The sequence below is a fragment of the Leptonychotes weddellii genome, chromosome 3, assembly GCF_054177405.1.
Source record: "Leptonychotes weddellii isolate Sample4059 chromosome 3, ASM5417740v2, whole genome shotgun sequence".
Taxonomy (NCBI): domain Eukaryota; kingdom Metazoa; phylum Chordata; class Mammalia; order Carnivora; family Phocidae; genus Leptonychotes; species Leptonychotes weddellii.
The window spans coordinates 31077520-31095905 of record NC_138371.1 but is presented as its reverse complement, the minus strand read 5'-3'; the positions used below and the strand labels follow the sequence as shown (position 1 = coordinate 31095905).

Below are 18386 nucleotides of genomic sequence, written 5' to 3'. Positions count from 1 at the left end.
TTATTTTTCCTCAGCAAATCTAGCTTCCTTTGTGGTTGAGGTTAAATAAGCCTAACCCGATGCCAGTCCTTTTGGTTGGCTCAGACTTCGTGGGAGTGGGACGTCAGGAGGAAGAAGGCCTAGAACCTGGATGCTGCCAGTAAGGTCTCAGGACGCTGACCCCCTTTTTTCCAGGTTAGCAGTACAATTCACACTGGGGCCAGGCATCAGAGCTCATTTGTAATTGCTTGTGGCCATTTAGATAAAGGTTCTCTCTCATCATTTGCAAGACTGGTGGGCAGATAGAGGTCAAACTCTCTGGAGAGGTCCAGACTGAAGCAAACGTTAAGGCCTACCTAGGAAATTGGGGCATCCACCTGATGCTTCTCTTAGGCTTTGCTCTATGATGTCTTCCCTGACTGTATCAAGATACATCTTGAAAAACAAGTTTTAGATAGAAGCTCAAAAGTGAAATTGTGGTAAACAGAATTTCAGAGGTGGTGCTGGTACTTAACTTGGTTTTCTCCTTTTATATGGTGGTTAACTATCCTTGTTTGTTTGAAACTAACTTGTGTCCTGGGTCTCTGAACATTCAATGCTAAAATCTGGAAAGTCCCAGGCAAACCATGACCAGCTGGTCACAATAGGATGGGGGTTTGCTGCCTCAGCCTGTCCTGTCCATTCCTCTCCTCTCCACTCTCTCACCCTCCTAGGAAGAAATCATGGCCTGTTTCCCTGCAGCTCCATCAGATTAACCAATTTAAATGAAGGAGTTATATTCTGAGATGGCCAGAGCACCCCATGCTCTGCTTGTGGGGGGTGCAGTGATAAAGTTTTTTGGATGGTAATTTGGCCAAATGTATCAAAAGCCTTTAAAATGTTTATCCCTTTTGACCCAGCACTCCACTAAAATCAAAGATGTTACCAAGTACAAACACTAAGAGTGGTTGTCTTGGGGTGGTGATTATTCTTTCTTTTTTGTTGTTGTTGTTGTAGTTGGTTTTTGTATTTCCATTTTCTAAAAAACAATGAGCAGGTATGACTTTTGTAATCACAAACATATTTTTCAATTGGCTTCTTTGGCGTCTGAGAGACTGACTTGTCACACATGGAAACCACCACAGTCCACAGTTCACTCTTCTCCCTGGGTGTACTCAGTGTTACCTAGCTCCAAGGATGCTGGGAATCTCAGGACATGATTTTCTGTGCAAGAGTTCTAGACTTAGCCCACTGTTATCAGCCAGGAATGAGCCTTGCCTCTTACTTTCATAATCCACCAAGGAGCTCTGAATCTCACCTGATACATATGAAACATATTCTTCAAATACTTATATTCCTTTCCCATCTCATCTGGACAAAAGGAAAACAACAGGGTCATCATTATTCCTCTGAAATGCATGTTTTCAAAGTCAAGTATGAGCTCTCATGTATACCTTTTCCACCTCAAACTCATCCTCTACGTGTTAAAACCATCTTGTACCTACGAATCACTCTGGAAGCTTATTAGAAATCCAAATGCCTGTGCTGCCCACCCCCAACCCCGGCCAAACCTACTGAATTTTGGTCTCAGAGAAGAGGCCCAATATCTGTGGATAATATGCTTTTTAGGTGATACTGATGCACACCAAATGTGAGAACTAATCCCTGGGGGGAAAAGAGGCGCAAAACTTTGTAGTATGCATCTGCTCTCTCTTTTTAAAATAATGTTTCCTAGTGTACATTGATTTTGAAAATGATAAATGTTCTCTTTAGAAAATTGGAAAATCAGCAAGCTATAAATACCATCTTTTAAAAATGTAAGGCAAAGGAAAGAGAGAAGATTATAGAATTTCTCCTTCTCCCTGTAGAGATTAGTCTATAACCTCAGAATTCTGAAGGATATACACTTTGCCCTTCCCGAGGGTAGCATAAATAATGGAATAAATGGCCAACACAACCCTAATGTATTATAAGGCCATACAAATCATAGTGTGTCCATTAAAGTATAATGAAACACCATCATTTTACGGGTGAGGTAACTTGCTGAATTATAATAGTATATTTATAGAATTAAAAAATATATTTTAAAAAGTGCTTTCACAATCTTATCTCTCTGATGGAGGCAGGTATTATTGTTCTCAATTCTTAGATGGGATAAATGAGATTAAGGGACTTGCTCAGATCCCAACACTTGGTCACAGGCCAATCTATCTCCTGGGTGTAGGAAGGACATTGGTGACGTGGTTTTCCTGTTTGCAGTTTCATTCTCAGTCACTCCCCTTCCCTGAGCTTTAGGAGGACATCTGGAAAGCTTAGCCACAGCTCATCCACCGCCATGGTCAGCCTCTCACCCTTCACCAAGGTCATTCTCCCCAGTCCAGACCGTACCTAGTTTTTCTTGGGCAGCCAGCTTCTCTGCCTTCAATGATGCTTTGTAGTTGTTCTCCAACTGACTGAGCTCTGCTGCGTGAGCCTCTTTGAGCTCCCTGTGTGACCCGGGGAAAAGGCTACAATCATCAATCAGTGAAAAGAAGTCCAGAGCTGAGCTGAGCTGTTACACTCAGCGGATCCTACTCTCACACAGGAAGCTGTGGGCAGCCTGCAGCGCCCTCGCTTCCTGATGTGTTTCTCTTGGCATTCACCCAGAAGAAGGTGAGAAGACTCGTTTTTACCAACCATTATTTGAATGGAGCCAGTAGGGGCCATGACTCCCTGCTAAGAGCACAGTCTTTGCTTATGGCTGTCTTGGGAAACTGTGGGCTGTATTAGCATCCAGGATAATTTTAGAGCCCAAGGTCTCTCTCTCATTTTAAAGATTTATTTATTTATTTGGGGGGGCGTAGCAGTGGGAGAGGGAGAGAGAGAATCCCAAGCAGACTCCCCATTGAGCACAGAGCTCGGTGCAGGGCTCGATCCCACCACCCCAAGAGCATGACCCCAGCTGAAAGCAAGTCAGTCGCTTAACTGACAGAGCCACCCAGGTGCCCCGAGCCCAAGGTCTCTTTAACCTCCATTCCAGGAGGCAGAAGCTGGCAGTGTTCAAGTTGAGGGAAGTGAGAGGCTATCCGAGCGGCCAAGCCAAGAGAAGACATGGAGGAACATGAGATGCATATTAGTAAGTGGCCAAAGCCAGTCCACAAAGCCTACATACTGTACAACCCCAGCTGTATGACATTCTGGGTAAAGCACAGCTATGGAGACAGTAAAAAGATCAGTGGTGGCCAGGGGCTACTGGGGAGGGAGGGATGAATGCGCAGAGCACAGAGGATCTTTAAGGCACTGAAACTACTCTGTATGATCCAATAACGGTGGACACTGTCAATTTACATTTGTCAAAACCCATAGAATATACAACACCAAGAGTGAACCCTAATGTAAACTACGAACTTTGGGTGATAATAATGTATCCATGTAGGTTCATCAGCTGTAACAAAGGCACCACAGGGCTGCAGGAAGATTACTCAGCTTGTGGGAGTATGGGCTCAGGCTGTCTACGGGAATTCTTGTACTTTATGTTCTATTTTACTATGAGCCTTAAATTGCTCTGAAAAAATAATGAAATCTATTATAAAACAAATAAGTTACTCATTATTTTTTGAAAGCAAGGCTATGACTCAACCATGTGTACTTCTTTCCACCAGGACTCCTGAGGCGGCTCCGGTGCCCAGCATGTGGGGGCTTTGTAGGTTTCCTCACCCACAAGACAATACACCTCCTTTTACTTCCCCTCGCCTTGTCTTTGTGACTCTGCTGCCCCCCATACCTTCTTCCCATTCTGCCCACATCCTGGGAGCAGCCAAGGAAAGTAGAAACGACAGAACAAAAAAAAAAAAAAAAAAAAGAGAGAGAGAGAGAGAAAGAGGGGGAGGAAGTAGAGAGGCAGGGGAAATGCGAGGAGGCGCCTGGGCTGAGAACAACAGTTGTTTACCACAGAACTCTCATAAAGAACAAAAAATGGCTCTCCTCAGCAATCACCAAAAAAAAAAAAAGGAGATTATAATTGAAGGGAAATGGTGGGATGAGAAAGTGCAACACCAGGAACAACCTTCTCTGGGCTACATTTGGGTGGCTTCAAATCAAACCGTCCTGCCCATTTCCCCCACCTGTGCCCACCCAGCTCCATTTGGCACCGTCTGAAATCCCAGTGAACTGACATCCCTCCCACAGGGAAGCAGGAGCCTTAGGGCTTGTCCAGAAAGCATACCTGTTCTTGTTTTCGAAGTTCTCCTGCATCTCAGCACAGTGGAGAGCCATTTCCTCGGAGAGCTGAAAACAAGGCCGGCATTAACAATATAGGATGGAGGACCCCACTCCCACGCAAGCTGCAATTTCTGAGAAGCCTTCCCATTCACGGGGTATGCCGTACCCCTCCGCCTCCCCTGTTTGTATTCGGCAGTCCCAGAAAGCACATCGCTACTGAAGAGCAGGACTGCTGGAAAGTGACCTTCACAAGTGGGTTTCAATAAGCACAGGCAAGTGGGGCGTGGGGGAGGCTGTTTTTGAGCATTGCTCAGGTTTATCACTCCAGACCAGGCCAGCAGGCACCCCTGCTTGAGGTGGGGAAGAAGAGACTGTGATCAAACAGATGGTAAAATCTAAAGGAAGTGTCACCCAAATCCCCAGGGAACACGGAGTGCGCAAGCTGACATCAGCAGATTCCAAAGTAGGCTTTGGCAATTTTAACAGCGACAGGAAGTGGGTACTGAAGGCTTCTGGGCAGATTTTGGACCACGGTGGATGCATTAACCACACTGTTGCCATGGGGAAGAGCCTTAGCACTCTCTGAAGTTTAACTAGCCACAGCAAGCCCAAGGGGAAATGGCCGGCACCCCCTGGTGTGGTGAGTTTATGGCAATGAACACACTGGAAGCCCCTGAAGAGCTCCTGGAAATTGAGTTAGCTCCCACGAGTAAAGTGCTTGGTGTCTTGCCTGGAACATAGCAGCTGATCTGAAAACGCTGGTCTTTCCCCCACCCACAGAGATGTTAGCTAACTCAAGGGTCACTCACCAATTTCTGGGCAGACTGATGGTCTCTGTTCATTTGCTCAATGATCACGGTCAGCTCTGAGATCTGCTCTTCGAGGTCAGTAATGATATCAGTCCTACAGGACAAATCATCCTTCCATCACCCACAGAGTTCCCATCCCGTGCCAGTCAGGCACCTCCTGGTCTGTGACTGTCCCTGGCAGGGAGCCAGGTGAGGGCCAGGCCATGTTCTGCACTGGCTGCATCATCATGGGGCTGGGGGCCAGGGTGGAAGGGTAGTCTGGGAGAGGGAGTTGGGCAGCAGGGTGGTTGAGCCTCAGACCCAGCCCTTTTGGGTAAGCTAGCCTGAAGTGGGGGGAGGGGTAGTAGGGTGGAGGAGTGGATTGGTTACCTGTTGAATAGAAAGGAAAATGTCAGAAATCTGTGAGGGTTTGACTTTGATTCAGTAATGATAGTTGAAATGGAGGAGGAAGAATTCAGAGGATTGGGAAATGGGAAGGTGGGGGATGGGATCGAGGCTGACAGTGAATCATAGACGAGGAATTGTTCAGACACAGGACGAAGAGGGGATTTCAGAGCATGGCTTTCAGAATAGATAACGATTGTTCTGCGTTTCCAGGTCTGAAGCCTCCATGATGTCTGGAAGTTATTTAGCTCTATTTGGTTGAGCTGGAGTAGACAGGGCAGCGGGCGGTGCTGTGTGTGGGGCAGCAGAGATAAGGTCCTCCATTCAAGAGGGCGAGGAAACGAGAGAGAGGATATAGGAGGAGATAGGGAGGGAGAGACATGAATGAGAGATCTAGGAGTTAGAATGGAAAAAGATGCGAGAACTGACTCTCTACGGCATTGGAGGATCGAGTGGGTAGGGCCTGAATGACAGAGAGGATGGCACTGGGGGGGACTCAGCCAGAGTCTTCCACACTGTGCCTCCAAGAAGCATGAACTGAGTGATCTTTGGGCATAATGAGAAAGAGATGCATCCAGAAACCCTGACTTTACTCTTACTTTTCACCTTCCAAATTCAGACTATACTATTTTATGCATATTTCATCTGTTCATCACTCTAGGAAAAATTGCTTTCCTTTAGTACAAACTACACTACACCCGGTCATTTTCCAGATCAGCTTCCTGATTTGACCTTCATCCTGTCTCGAATGGGATCAGGTAGAGAGGTGGGCGTGGTGAGGAGCTCACGGGGATGAGGAGTGAAGTGGCCTTGTACTACCTTCAGAACAGGGCCTCGGTGGACTGGGCATGGAAGTTAGGGGCTTCTCCTTGAGGCCAGGCCAAGCCCAGTGGGGATAGCTCGGAGGAGCTGGATATATAGGTCCAAGGATATTACCTGGAAATTTTGATTCTGTCCACGATCTCTGATTTCGACCGCTTTTTCTTATCAAACATTTCATCTCCCAAGGTGACGTAAATCTGCTCCCTATTTCGAATGAGGCGATAGCCAGGTGACACATTTATCACTTCCTGGGCATCAAGGTGGAAGGTGAGATAATCTTGCAGACTTGGAGTGCTGAGATTCCTCTAAATCTTTCACTAGAGTGCTACTCACATCTTAAACAAAAGACGGGTAGGATTCCAGAGCCCACGTCTCTCCTGCGCCCTTCCCCAGATACCACTCACCCTCATACCTCCAGCTCAGATGTCTCTCCTGAGATCCAGTTGCAAGACTCAAGTGGTTCTTGGATGTCCCCAAAGATCCCTCAAGCTCAACATGTGCAAAACTTAACTGCTGACGCCCCATTAGGCACTCTGCCCCAAGCCCTGTATCTCATCTGCGTTCTCCACATGGCCAGAGGCCAGGAGGAAGTCAGGTGCCATGGAAATTGCTCAGTTTTTGGAACTAGACAGGCCTGTGTTCAAATCCTGGCTCTGCCCCCAACCACAGTTATTCAACATCTGTGTGCCTCAGTTTCCGCATCAGAAAAGGAGGATAATAACTCTTCCTCTAAGGACTTTTGTGAGGAAAACCAAAATAACATGAGAAAATGTCTAGCACAGTCATGAAAACAAACAAACATACCTATTTTAGTCAGTTCTTCCTCTGTTCCCCACTAGATCAAAGTCAGGAATCTGGCAGGGTTCCCAGCTGGCGGGGACCAAGATGAGACTGTACCTTCTCGAGTTGTGCAGGACAGCCCTAGGCCCCACCAGCCCTGTCACTGTTATCTCCTAAATGTATCCCAACTTCCTCTTCTCTCCTCTCTCCTGTCTCCTCTCTCCATACTCCTGTCCCTGGCAGAGCCCGAGGCCACCTTCACCTTTCTCTTTGGCTTTGGCCATACCTTCCCAGCTGACCTCTCTGCCTTCATTCTGGCTTCCCAAAAGTTCATCATCCTCTCCATCTGGAGGGCAATTACATTTTTGTTTGTTTATTATTTTTTCCTGACTATTAAGGAACTGCATGATTTTTGTTTAAGGGGGGAAAAAAAAGAAAATAGATAAAAGCAGAAAGTAGTGAAAAGCATCAATAATATCCCATCAAATAATGTTTGTTTCTAGAAGGTAAATCTTACCTGGTGCTGGGCCCGCGTCAGACCTGTGAAGGCTCCCAGACACCAGAAGGATTAGGCCCAAACTCTTTGGCAGCTATCGAGGTCCTTCTGGGTTTAGTCCCCATCTCTTTCTCCAGCAGGGTCCTGGCCCTGCTCCCCTTGAGCGCCCTGATGCCCCTCCCCCCCACATGTGTGGGCTCCCAAGTGTGGCAGCAGGATTCTGACATGTGGGCATGAGCTGGACCCTCGCCTGGACCGGTTGTCAGTGCCTGGTTTCTGGCACACTCTCCTTGCCCTACACAAGGCCGTAGAGTGTGGTAATTAGACGCCCTCTCTCGGGTCTGGCTGAGCTGAGTTCCAGCTTTTCTGCCACTTACCAGCTACGTTATATGCAGTAATTATAGCCCCTCCTCAGAGGATCATTGCAAAGATTCAATGAGGTAGGTACGTGTAAAAAGCCTATGCCCGCACACAGCAGGCACTCAATAAATGTTAGTCCCCCGGCCCTCTTGCTGTTTTTACTCACATTAGGTAATGTGTTGCTCTCCTCTTGTTTTCCTAAATCGACTGTCAGTCTGCAAGAGAAAGGCATGCTCAGAAAGCACCCAGGGAGCAAGGAAACGGTCGAAGCTTAGAAGCTACACCCTGATCCCACCCATCTGTAAAAAGTGACATTACCAGAATGATATCTGAGGCCCCTTTCAGCTCTCAAAGTGTTCTACTCAGGGACTAGGGAATGTTCAACGGTCCAGGGATCATTGGCATACAGATTGTGATCAAAAGGCAGGTAGTAAAAAAGTGGGGAATTGACTAATCACGCCTATTAGAACCACTCCTAAAATAAGAGCCAGCAGACTTGGCGTGAGAATCCAAAGGGCTCCCATGGTGCATAATCTCAAATGCACACATGAGGGACATTTACATTGTCTTCACAAAAGCCTTTCTTATTTGCACCAGAAATTGGTGATATGGGACCTGAAACAGTCAGTGAAGTGAATTCAGGATAAGCAAATGGTTACTATTCTGAGATCCGGTGTTAATCCTGGTCATAATTAGTTGTTGTTTTCAGGTGCAGAAACATGAACATATCAGGTGTCCACATATCAAGAGTAGCTGTAAGGGAACTCACCTGGAAGGTTGAAAGATTGGAATAAGAGTAACAAGCTTCCGATATGCTGACAAGAATAGTTAGGCTTAGGTATATGAAGCCGGGGCCTCTTCCCTCTGCCTCCACACACACACACACACACACACCCACCCCACCCCACCCCGCCCCCACCCTCCACCCCTCCTTCAGGCAACTGCTGTGAAGAGAGACAACTAAAGCCTGCTTTAGGAGTTCCATTTTCCCCATGATCAAACACAATATCTTTAAGGGTCGTGGAGTGGTTACCAGGATGAGATTCTTCCCAAGTCTGCTGGGTGTGGGGTGTGGGGTTGGGAGGATTTTTCCTGGTGGAGGCAGTTCCACCCGGGTTAGTAAAGTCTGGTTTTGATCCTATATCTCCCACTCCGAAAAGGGGCCTCCAGAGAAGCATTGAAAACTCTCTTGAGAAAACCAGCCCAAGGATTTGTCTACTCCAGATACGACCACCAACCTTTTATTTTAACTGGCAAATACATTACTCTTTGTGATAAAAATGGGCATGAATGCACAATATACACTAATAATACAATGGGGCTGGATGCCTGGGTGGCTCAGTCGGTTAAGTGTCTGCCTTTGTCTCAGGTCATGATCCCAGGGTCCTGGGATGGAGTCCTGCAGTGGGCTCCCTGCTCAGCGGGAAGTCTGCTTCTCCCTCTCCCTCTGCTGCTCCCCCTGCTTTTGCTCTCTCTCTCTCACTGACAAAAAAAAAAAAAAACTAAATTAAAAAAAGATAATACAATGGGACTTACATGTATTTAAAAGATTTAAATTTAAAGAATTTAAAATAATTAAATTTAAAAGAATTAAAACCACTGGGGCGCCTGGGTGGCTCAGTTGGTTAAGCATCTGACTCTTGGTTTCAGCTCAGCCATGATCTTAGGGTCGTGAGATCAAGCCCTGAGTCAGGCTCCGTGCTCAGTGGGGAGTCGGCTTGGGATTCTCTCTCTCTCTCTGCCCCCACCCCCTGTCTCTCTCTAAAATAAATAAATCTTTTTTAAAAATTAAGTTTCAAGGGACACCTGGGTGGTTCGGTTGGTTAAGTGTCTGCCTTGGGCTCAGGTCATGATCTCGGGGTCCTGGGATTGAGTCCCATGTTGGGATCCCGGCTCAGTGGGGAGTCTGCTTCTCCTTCTCCCTCTGCCCCTCCCCCTGGCTTGTGTGCTCTCTCTCTCAAATAAATAAATCTTTTAAAAAAAGATTTAAAGCCACTTAAAATACAACTCAACTATCAACCATATGCTCCCATCCATAAACCGGAAACTCTTTACAATGCAAATTTTTTTGCTTACTCTGAATTTAGGAAAGCCTTGGGGTGATGGTGGTGGGGGAATCACTGAGTAGCCTGGGTCTTTAAAAAGCTGACCATGGATTGAGTTTATGTCTTTTTTTGTTGTTGGTAGATCTCCTTGAGCGCAAACAGAGACCTTCCTCAACATTACACTCACTTCAGAACCGCTCCAAGGGTCCGAGTGTGGCTTATGCGCACTTATTTTTGTTGGGATTGTATTTCACGGTCTGAAAAGTAAAAGGTGTGGTCGGTCCAGAATGACTCTTCCTTGACTCTTGTTTTTCCTTGTCAACCTACTCAGATTACTCCGATTACACTAACCAAATTTTGAGACTTTATTGATGCCGGTCAAAGGGCTTCACGTTTTCTCATTCAATGAATTCAATGAGTGGTTAATGTATGCAAACCACAGTGCTCCATACCAAGAGAAATGGAATGTGATTCTTTTTATTTTAGAAGAGAAAAAAAAGGGGGGGGGGCACATAAATACTGAAAATAGAAGAAGAAAAAGTTAAGTGCTATAAAAATTGCAGATAAAGCATTTGCCAACTGTGTCTCCCAGGAATTGAGAGCAGTCTGCCTACTGCCATTTTTCAAGGCGACTGATATATTAAAAAAAAAAAAAATTGCCGAAACAAGGTTACGACAATTGTGTTACAGTTCACATGTAAGAATTAAAACTTTTGAAATACAAAAAGTACATTGTATGTTTGCAAGAAAATTATAGGAGTGGCAAAAAGGATGTAATTCATAGAGATGTGTGTTTGAAGCTGGAGGCCCAAGTTAAAAGTTGATCGGTGAACAGATTCTTCATGTTCCCATTTGTAGGTCATGTCAACGTCTACCTGAGCCCCTTCCTGAGAGTGAGGCCCTCCTGGTCCCCCCCTGCTCCATTTCCCAGCCTCACTCAGTGCTGACTCAGCAGGACTTGGAGACTGGCTGATGTGGAGCCCCAGCAGGGTCTCACTGGAAAGTTATAAATACAGTGACCAGGTCTTTGAATTTTAAAAGTACCCACAAAGTGTCCCTCACCATATTGCAAAGCAGGACTAGGACAGTGTTAGCAGGGGCTAATTGGTGGGCAGGGTGGATATGAGTGAGGTCGCTCCCAACAAGAGGCACTGGGAGACTGAGGCCTTGAGCTTGAGTATGAATAGGGGTCAGATAAGGCCGTCAGGTGCGATCATGCCAGGAGTGCTAGCTAGCACACAGAAGACAGGCACTAGGAACCAGCTCAGCTACATGGCCATTCAGTTGATCCCTTGCTATGAATGGGTCCCCCTCTAATCAGACTTTATCACCTCCACCATTGAAACAATCCTCTTCACTGTCGCCAGTGAACTTCGGGGCCATTCAATCCAATAGTTCATCTCAGCCTTCATCTTAATTACTTATCAGCAGTATCTGACACAGATGATTAGACCCTCCTTCTTGGAACATTTTTGTCATTTTGCTTCCAGGACACCAGGTAGATGATTCTTCATCTACCTCACTGACCACTCCTTGTCAGTCTTCTTTTTGGGGTCTCTCCAACCTCTCAACACTGGAGTGCTCTGGGTCTCTGTTCTCCCACCTCTTCCTACTTCTGGCTCCACTCCCTGCCTTGGAGATCTCATCTGGGCCCAGGGCTCTAGGTATCCCGTATATGCTGATGACTGTCAAGTGTGTATCTGCAGCCCAGACCTCTCTCCCAGACCCACATATCCAACTGCTTACTTGACATTGCCACTTGGATAGTACGAGGCATCTGGAACGTGCTATGCTCAAACCCCTACAAATGTGCACCTCCCGCAGTCTTCCCCAGTTGCAGAAAATGGCAACTCCATCCTTCCTGTTGCTCAGCTCCAAATCTTGAAGTCATCCTTGACTCCTCCTTTTGCTTTTTTCTCGTACTTAACACCCATCCCATTAGCAGATCCTACCGGTTTCTACCTTCAGAATATATCTCAAAGGCAACCACTTCTCCCCACCTGTGCTGTTCCCCACCAGGTCTAAGCACCATCTTCTCTTGCTTGGGTCCCTAGAATTACATCCAGATAAGATGTAATTGGCCTCCCTGCTTCTACCCTTGGTCACTGTAGTCCATTCTCGACATAGTAGCCAGAACAGTCCTTTCAAAATGCAAGTTGGATCATGTCACTCTTCTCAGAATCCTCTGCTGTTTTCCCATCTATGATGGGCTGAAAATTTGTGTCCACCAAAATTTCATATGTTGCAACCCTAACCCCCAATACCTTCGAATGTGACAGTATTGAAAACAAGGCCTTTAGAAGGGGATTAAGTTAAATGAGGCCCTTAGGGTGGGCACTAATACAACCTTACTGGTGTCCTTGTAAGAGAGTCAGGACACACAGAGAGACACCAGGGATGAGCACCCGCAAAGAAAAGACCATATGAAGAGGCAGCAAGTAGGTGGCCATCTACAAGCCAAGGAGAGAGTCCCGAGAGGAAACCAACCCTGTGGGCACGTTGGTCTTTGACTTCCAGCCTCTAGAACTGTGAGAAAATAAATTTCTGTTGCGTAAGCCACACAGTCTGTGTTTTTTGTTTGCTTGCTTGTTTGTTTGTTTTGGTATGGCAGGCCTAGCAGCGAATACACTATCCCTTTGGAAGTAAAAGCCAGAGTCCTTACACTGTCCAGCAAACTTTACTGTATGAGTTTCCTATTGCTGCTGCAAAAAATTACTACAAGCTCAGTGGCTTAAAACAAAACCAACTCATTACCTTACAGTTCTAGAGGCCAAAGTCTGAAATGGGTCTCACTGGGCTAAAAATCAAGGTGTTGACAAGCTTATAATCCTCCCAGAGCTTCCACAGGAAAATTTGTTTCCTTGCCTTTTCCAGCTCCTAGAAGCTTCCTGTGTTCCTAGTGGCCTTTTTTTCTCCATCAAAGCCAATGACCACATCACATCTCCTCTTTCAGGCATAAGGACCTTTGTGATAACATTGGGCCCACCCGGATAATCCAGGGTGATCTGTCCATCTCAAAGTCAGCTGATTAGCAAACATCATTCCATCTGCAACCTTAATTCCCCCTTGATGAGTAACAGAATATAATCACAGTTTCCGGGGATTAAGGTGTGGATGTCTTTGGGGGGCCATTATTCTGCCATCCACGTTCATCATTTCTGTTGCTTCTCTGACCTCACTCCCCACCACTGTCTCCTTATGCCCTCCACTCCTGCCACATGGGCCTCTATGCTTTCCTGGAAAAGACCAAATGTGCCAAACGGGTTCCCACTCAGGGCCTTTGTACCTGCTGTTCCCTCTGCCAGGAGTGCTAGCCCCAGATATCAGCAGGCTTCTGCTGTCCCTTTTACACAAGGGTTGCCCTGAACTCCTTATATAAAATCACAACCCCACCCTCAGCATCCCCACCTCCCTTTGCCTGTGTTATTTTCTACCTAGCCCTAGGTAGGGTGTATGCATTGGGTGTATGAACTTGTGTAAATCTATTCTCCCCACTAGAATGTAAGCTCTAGGAGCAGAGACTCTGCTGTGTTCACTGTTGTTTCCTTGCACCTGAAATAATGCCCAGAAAATAATAGGGCTCAATAAATATTTTCCAAATAAATAAAGACATTGAATACAAAGATTCATGCAAAGGCCTAAAACTAAGTTATACTTCTAAGTTTACAAAATATGGATAAAAATTTAATTTTTGAGTAAAAACAGATCTGCAATCTACAGAAAACCATAGACGTAGAAAAGTAACCAGTAAAAGTGAGTCACCACCATAAATGCCAGGGAGGCTCCCCAAGGCTCTTTGCCTATGATGTGCATCACATATTGTTTCCTTTTAGGGCAGGAAATAGCAGCTCTCAGGGGCATCCTAAATGAGAGCTCATTTCTTGTGATTTTGAAAGCTGTGGATGCAGAGGGTCCACACAATTTACATGTAGGATCTGAGGTGTGGGGGAAATCACAGCGGATTCTGGTAATTCCTGCCCCCATGGATGTAAAAATACTCACTTTGGGGCAACAACAGGTTTTGTTGTTGGTTGAACACAACTTTGTTTTTTTGCAGCTGGAGGAAGAGGAGTTAGCCTGAAAGTGAAAAATAAATAATGGAAGAGAGAAAATTAGAAATTCAGAAACCCCTTTTAGCACTCCCAGATTAGGTACATGGCCATGATGACCCCAAATTGGACTACATGCTCCAACTGCTGAAATCTTTAAAGTCAGGAAGGTCTTGGGGAGTCTCTAGCAGAAGGAGGTTTACTTGAGGAGGTTCACTTCCCAGGGGACCCGGGGTTGGCAGCATAGCTTGTCCCCCAGCTCCCAAAGCTCTTCGTCCCCCATGGGGGGCTCTGGGGCCCTTTGGTTGGAAGTCGCCCTTTCCCTGCTGCACTCACTCTGAGATTTCCTCATTTAAAATGACACCAAGCCTAAGGAGGACTGGCAAGAGTGATCTGCTGCCAACAGGTTGGCTGGAAAAGCTGTGGAAAGCTAGGCTTTCTGATCTTCTTGGGATTTTGTTGCCCAGTTGACTGGAAATATTGTAAGAGAAAAGAGCCTGCAAATGGAAACCTAGTTCCCAGGTCAAACTCCATCCTTATTATCCTTACTTGGGCTTCCCTATGGAGGTCTTGGTTGGTGGCCGAGGGGTCTTGATTAGCTTCCGTGGTCCCAAGTTCCAGGGGTCCCAGCAGGTGCAGTAGATGAGAGGGTTGGGGTACATGGCAGGAGGTCAGAGGTTGTCTTGGCCACTAGATCAGGAGGCTCTTGCTGAAGTTGGAAAGTAACAGCAGAGGGTTACACCATTCATAGTCAAAGCAAAAACATTTAGAAACAAATTAGGAAGGACCCAGCAAAGGCCCAAATCACAGATGGTAGATTCTGGAAGCTGTTGATCTGGTGTAAGGTCTTGATTATAGAATAACATCTCACCCTTTGGTACCCCGTAGACTTGACTCTAAAGCAATTTAAATTTTGCCTCCATTGAGTGCTTACTGTGAGCCAGTTGCACAACAAATGATCGATTATTGTTATCCCAATTTTACAGGTGAAGATCCTGAGGCTCAGAATGATCACAGAGGTAGCAAGTTGCAGGGCTGGAAATAAGCACAAGTCTACTGGACTCCCAAGCCCTTGTTCCATCAGGCTACACTAGCTCTCACCGAAATGAGAAGTTCCTACAGTAGGTCTTGCACAGAATTTCCTTGAAAATTAACTCTGTTACTCAAGTTACAGTGCAAGTGAATGTCCTAGTTTCTCATTCCTGTTCACCTGCCCGAATTTAGATCAAAACTCTTCCTTCTTGGCTCCATGAAAACAAAACCAAAGAATCCCTATTATAAATGTCCGCACGGAAGACAACTATCAGATAAACAGGGAGGCTTGACCACACTTGTTTATCTTCTTTATTTTCCAGAACGCCACTAAAATGATAGTATAGGATTGTGAGATACTAGAAAAAAATATATATTGGTCTCTGCCCCAGTTCCCGACACAGGAAACCCTTGTGAATCCCAAGGAATAAGAACACTAGGAGCATCGTTGTTCTAATGAGGCAACTCTGGGTAGGCTCCAGGATGGGGGCTGGTCACCAGAAAAACCAAGACATGATTAAAAAGTTAAGAGTTTTCAGCCTCAGTCCCTGCCCCCTGCAAGGAGGGGAGAGGGCCTGGAAATGGAGTTAATAACTGATCATACCATGAGGAAGTCTCCATAAAACTCCCAGAAGTATGGGGTTCGGTGAGCTTCAGGGTTGACAAACACATTCACATTGGGAGGGTGATGCACCCAGACTCCATGAGGACAGATGCTCCCGCGCTTGGGAGCCTCCTAGACCTCACTGCTTGTACTGATTCATCTGGCTGTTCATCTGTATCCTTTATCATATCCTTTAATAAACGGGTAAATGCAAGTAATTTTTTTTCCTGAGCTCTGTGAGCTGTTCTAGGCAAATTAACTGCACCTAAGGAAGGGGTCATGGGAACCTCTGATTTATAACTGATGGGTCAGAAGCACAGATGACAACATGGATTTGCAATTGGTATCTCTGGCGGACGGGACAGGGCATGGTACGCAGTCTTGTGGGACTGAGGCCTTACCTGTGGGATCTGGAGCTACCTACAGGTAGAGTGTCAGAATTGAGGTAAATTATAGGACTCCCAGCTGATGTTGTAGAGAATTGCTTGGTGGGGGAAGACCCACATACATCTGGTGTCATAAGTGTTGTGAGTGTGATAGTTGTGTGAGAGCAAAAGAGACACATAGGAGGAAGGACTGGCTTTTCTCCTAATTCAAGGATTAAAAGAGGTTTAATTTGACAAGAACAGGGAGAGTGGGAGAGGAGACAGAACTGTACAAGGGTTGTCCATGCAAGTTTGACACAACAAGTCCCCCACTCAGCACGCCATTGGAAGCTGAAGCCTACACACCTGCAAAGTGGGTACAAACCAGAAGGGACGAATTCATGCATCAAAGGCCCCCAAGACTCGGGACTTGGACCTGGTGGATTGTTGGATAATATGGACAGGCCTCTGGCAGATCTGTTAGAGCACGTAGTAGGCCAGATGATGAGAGAATGATCTGCCAACATGTCCATGTGTCCATCCCTGGAACCTGTGCAAAAAGAGGACTTGCAGCTATGATTAAGTTGAGGATCTTGAGAAGGGAGATGATCCCAGATTATCTGTGTGGGCCTAAGGTAATCTTAAACCTCCTTATAAGAGGGAGAGTCAGAATCAGAGAAGAAAATGTGATGATGGAAGAGGAGGTAAGAGTGATCAAGGAAGGGCCACAAGCCAAGGAATGTGGGCATCTTTAGAAGCTGGAAAAGGCAAGGAAATGATTCTCTGCTAAAGCCTCCAGGAGGAACCAAGTCCTGCCAACACCTTGATTTTAGCCCAGTGAGACCCATTTCAGACATGTGACCTCAGAACTGCAGGGGAATAAATTGGTGTTGTTTTAAGCCACTAAATTTGTGGTCATTTGTTACAGAGCAGTTGTAATAGGAAACAGAGCAATCGAGGTGAAATTACCAATAGAAACATAGAAACCTAAGAAAATAAAAATTGCATAATGACTCCAGGTTACAAAATATTATGGAAGAAAGTAAACATGGTTATAGTAAGGTACGCACTCATGTATATTAAAGTAAACACTTAATAGTGATTTAACCAAAAAGTGAATTGGGACTACATTGGCAGAGAAGGGGAGGGGAATGGAGGGAGGGCATATAAGGGCCAAATCCTCATCTACCACACCAAGAAGTCAATAGACAATGGCTCAAACTGAAAAATTAACAAATGGAGTGGGGGCACATTATTGAGAAGTATGAAGTTAAATTCCAAAAGAAATAGCTTCAAGAGCTGAAAATAGTTGCCCCTAAGGAGCATGCTGAAGAATAGAACTGAGAAGTGAGGGGCAGGGGGCAGAAACGCTAACTTTTCATTAATAAACTCATAACACAATTTACTTTTTAAATGATATCAGTGGATTATTTGATAGAAAATAAAAACCAATGCCCCCAAATGTTAGGTGAACCAACAGACCCACAGAGGGATTACAACGACAGCAGATTTAACTCAAATTTCTAAGTCAGTGGCTGGTTTCCAATAGTACACTGGAATAAATTTGTTTAAGAATCAACTGAAAAATGAAACAAACCTTTTTGTGTAACGTGACCAATGCTTGAGAAACCCAGTTGTATGTTTTAATGACTTTTAGAGCGAAAGGTAACCATAACATTGAGTCCATTTTACAGATGAAGAAACAGATTCAAAATGAAGTGACTCCTGGGCTGCCTGTAAATGCTCATTTAACAACAAAAACACTGGGGTGCCTGGGTGGCTCAGATGGTGAAGCATCTGCCTTCGGCTCAGGTCATGATCTCCAGGTCTTGGGATTGAGTGCCATGTCGGGCTCCCTGCTCAGTGGGGAGTCTGTTTCTTCCTCTCCCCCTGCTTGTGCTCTGTCTCTCTCTCAAATGAATGAATAAATAACCGCAAAAATACTTACAGGCTCTTGCCGTGAGGACTGTTCTAGTTGCTGCGGGATACTGCACGCTTGCACCCTGCCCTTGGGGAACTTGTGGTCAGGAGGGTAGCCATCAGAAAGGGAGCTGAGTGGGCTGTGGAGCCAGGGCAGGAGACCTGGCCTTGGGAGAAAGGCAGGATGTGCAGGTGGAGGTAGGCCTGCCAGATGGGCTGGGCCAGAGGTCTGGGCCCAGGGTGCCCCCCGGCCAAGAGACTGGGTAAACAGCACGCGCCTAAAGACCGGGTGACAGGGCCCCCCACATCTAGCTGTGTTCTGTGTGCTTGGGGGCCTAGTCAGGAGATCTGAGGGAGACAGGGTCAGGGAGGCAGTTGGGGTGGGGCACCCAGGCCGAGAAGGCGATGCCACAGGGGCTAGAATTCGGGTGAGAGTCTGCAAGGCGGATGTAGCAGCGGCAAGAAGGAAGCTCTGCTGCTGCTTCAGACCTGGCATCTGCTTCCTGCGAGGACAGGAGCCGATCCTGAGCTTGGGCGACTTGGCAGGAGTCCCTGGCGCAGG

General features: G+C 46.2%; 1 protein-coding gene across 1 annotated transcript in view; it reads right to left on the bottom strand.

The window, feature by feature from the left end:
• The window catches only part of FLACC1 (flagellum associated containing coiled-coil domains 1), a 30317-nt gene extending 12021 nt beyond the window's left edge, over positions 1–18296 (bottom strand). The window contains exons 1-9 of the mRNA XM_081815316.1: positions 17853–18296; positions 14453–14612; positions 13857–13931; positions 7838–8024; positions 6288–6478; positions 4968–5061; positions 4163–4224; positions 2347–2444; positions 1277–1329 (exon numbers count right to left, since the gene is read on the bottom strand). Of these exons, the coding sequence (XP_081671442.1) occupies positions 1277–1329; positions 2347–2444; positions 4163–4224; positions 4968–5061; positions 6288–6478; positions 7838–8024; positions 13857–13931; positions 14453–14565 (873 nt within the window). The 5' untranslated portion in view covers positions 14566–14612; positions 17853–18296. The remainder of the gene's footprint in view (positions 1–1276; positions 1330–2346; positions 2445–4162; positions 4225–4967; positions 5062–6287; positions 6479–7837; positions 8025–13856; positions 13932–14452; positions 14613–17852) is intronic.
• Between the last annotated feature and the right edge of the window lie 90 nt (positions 18297–18386).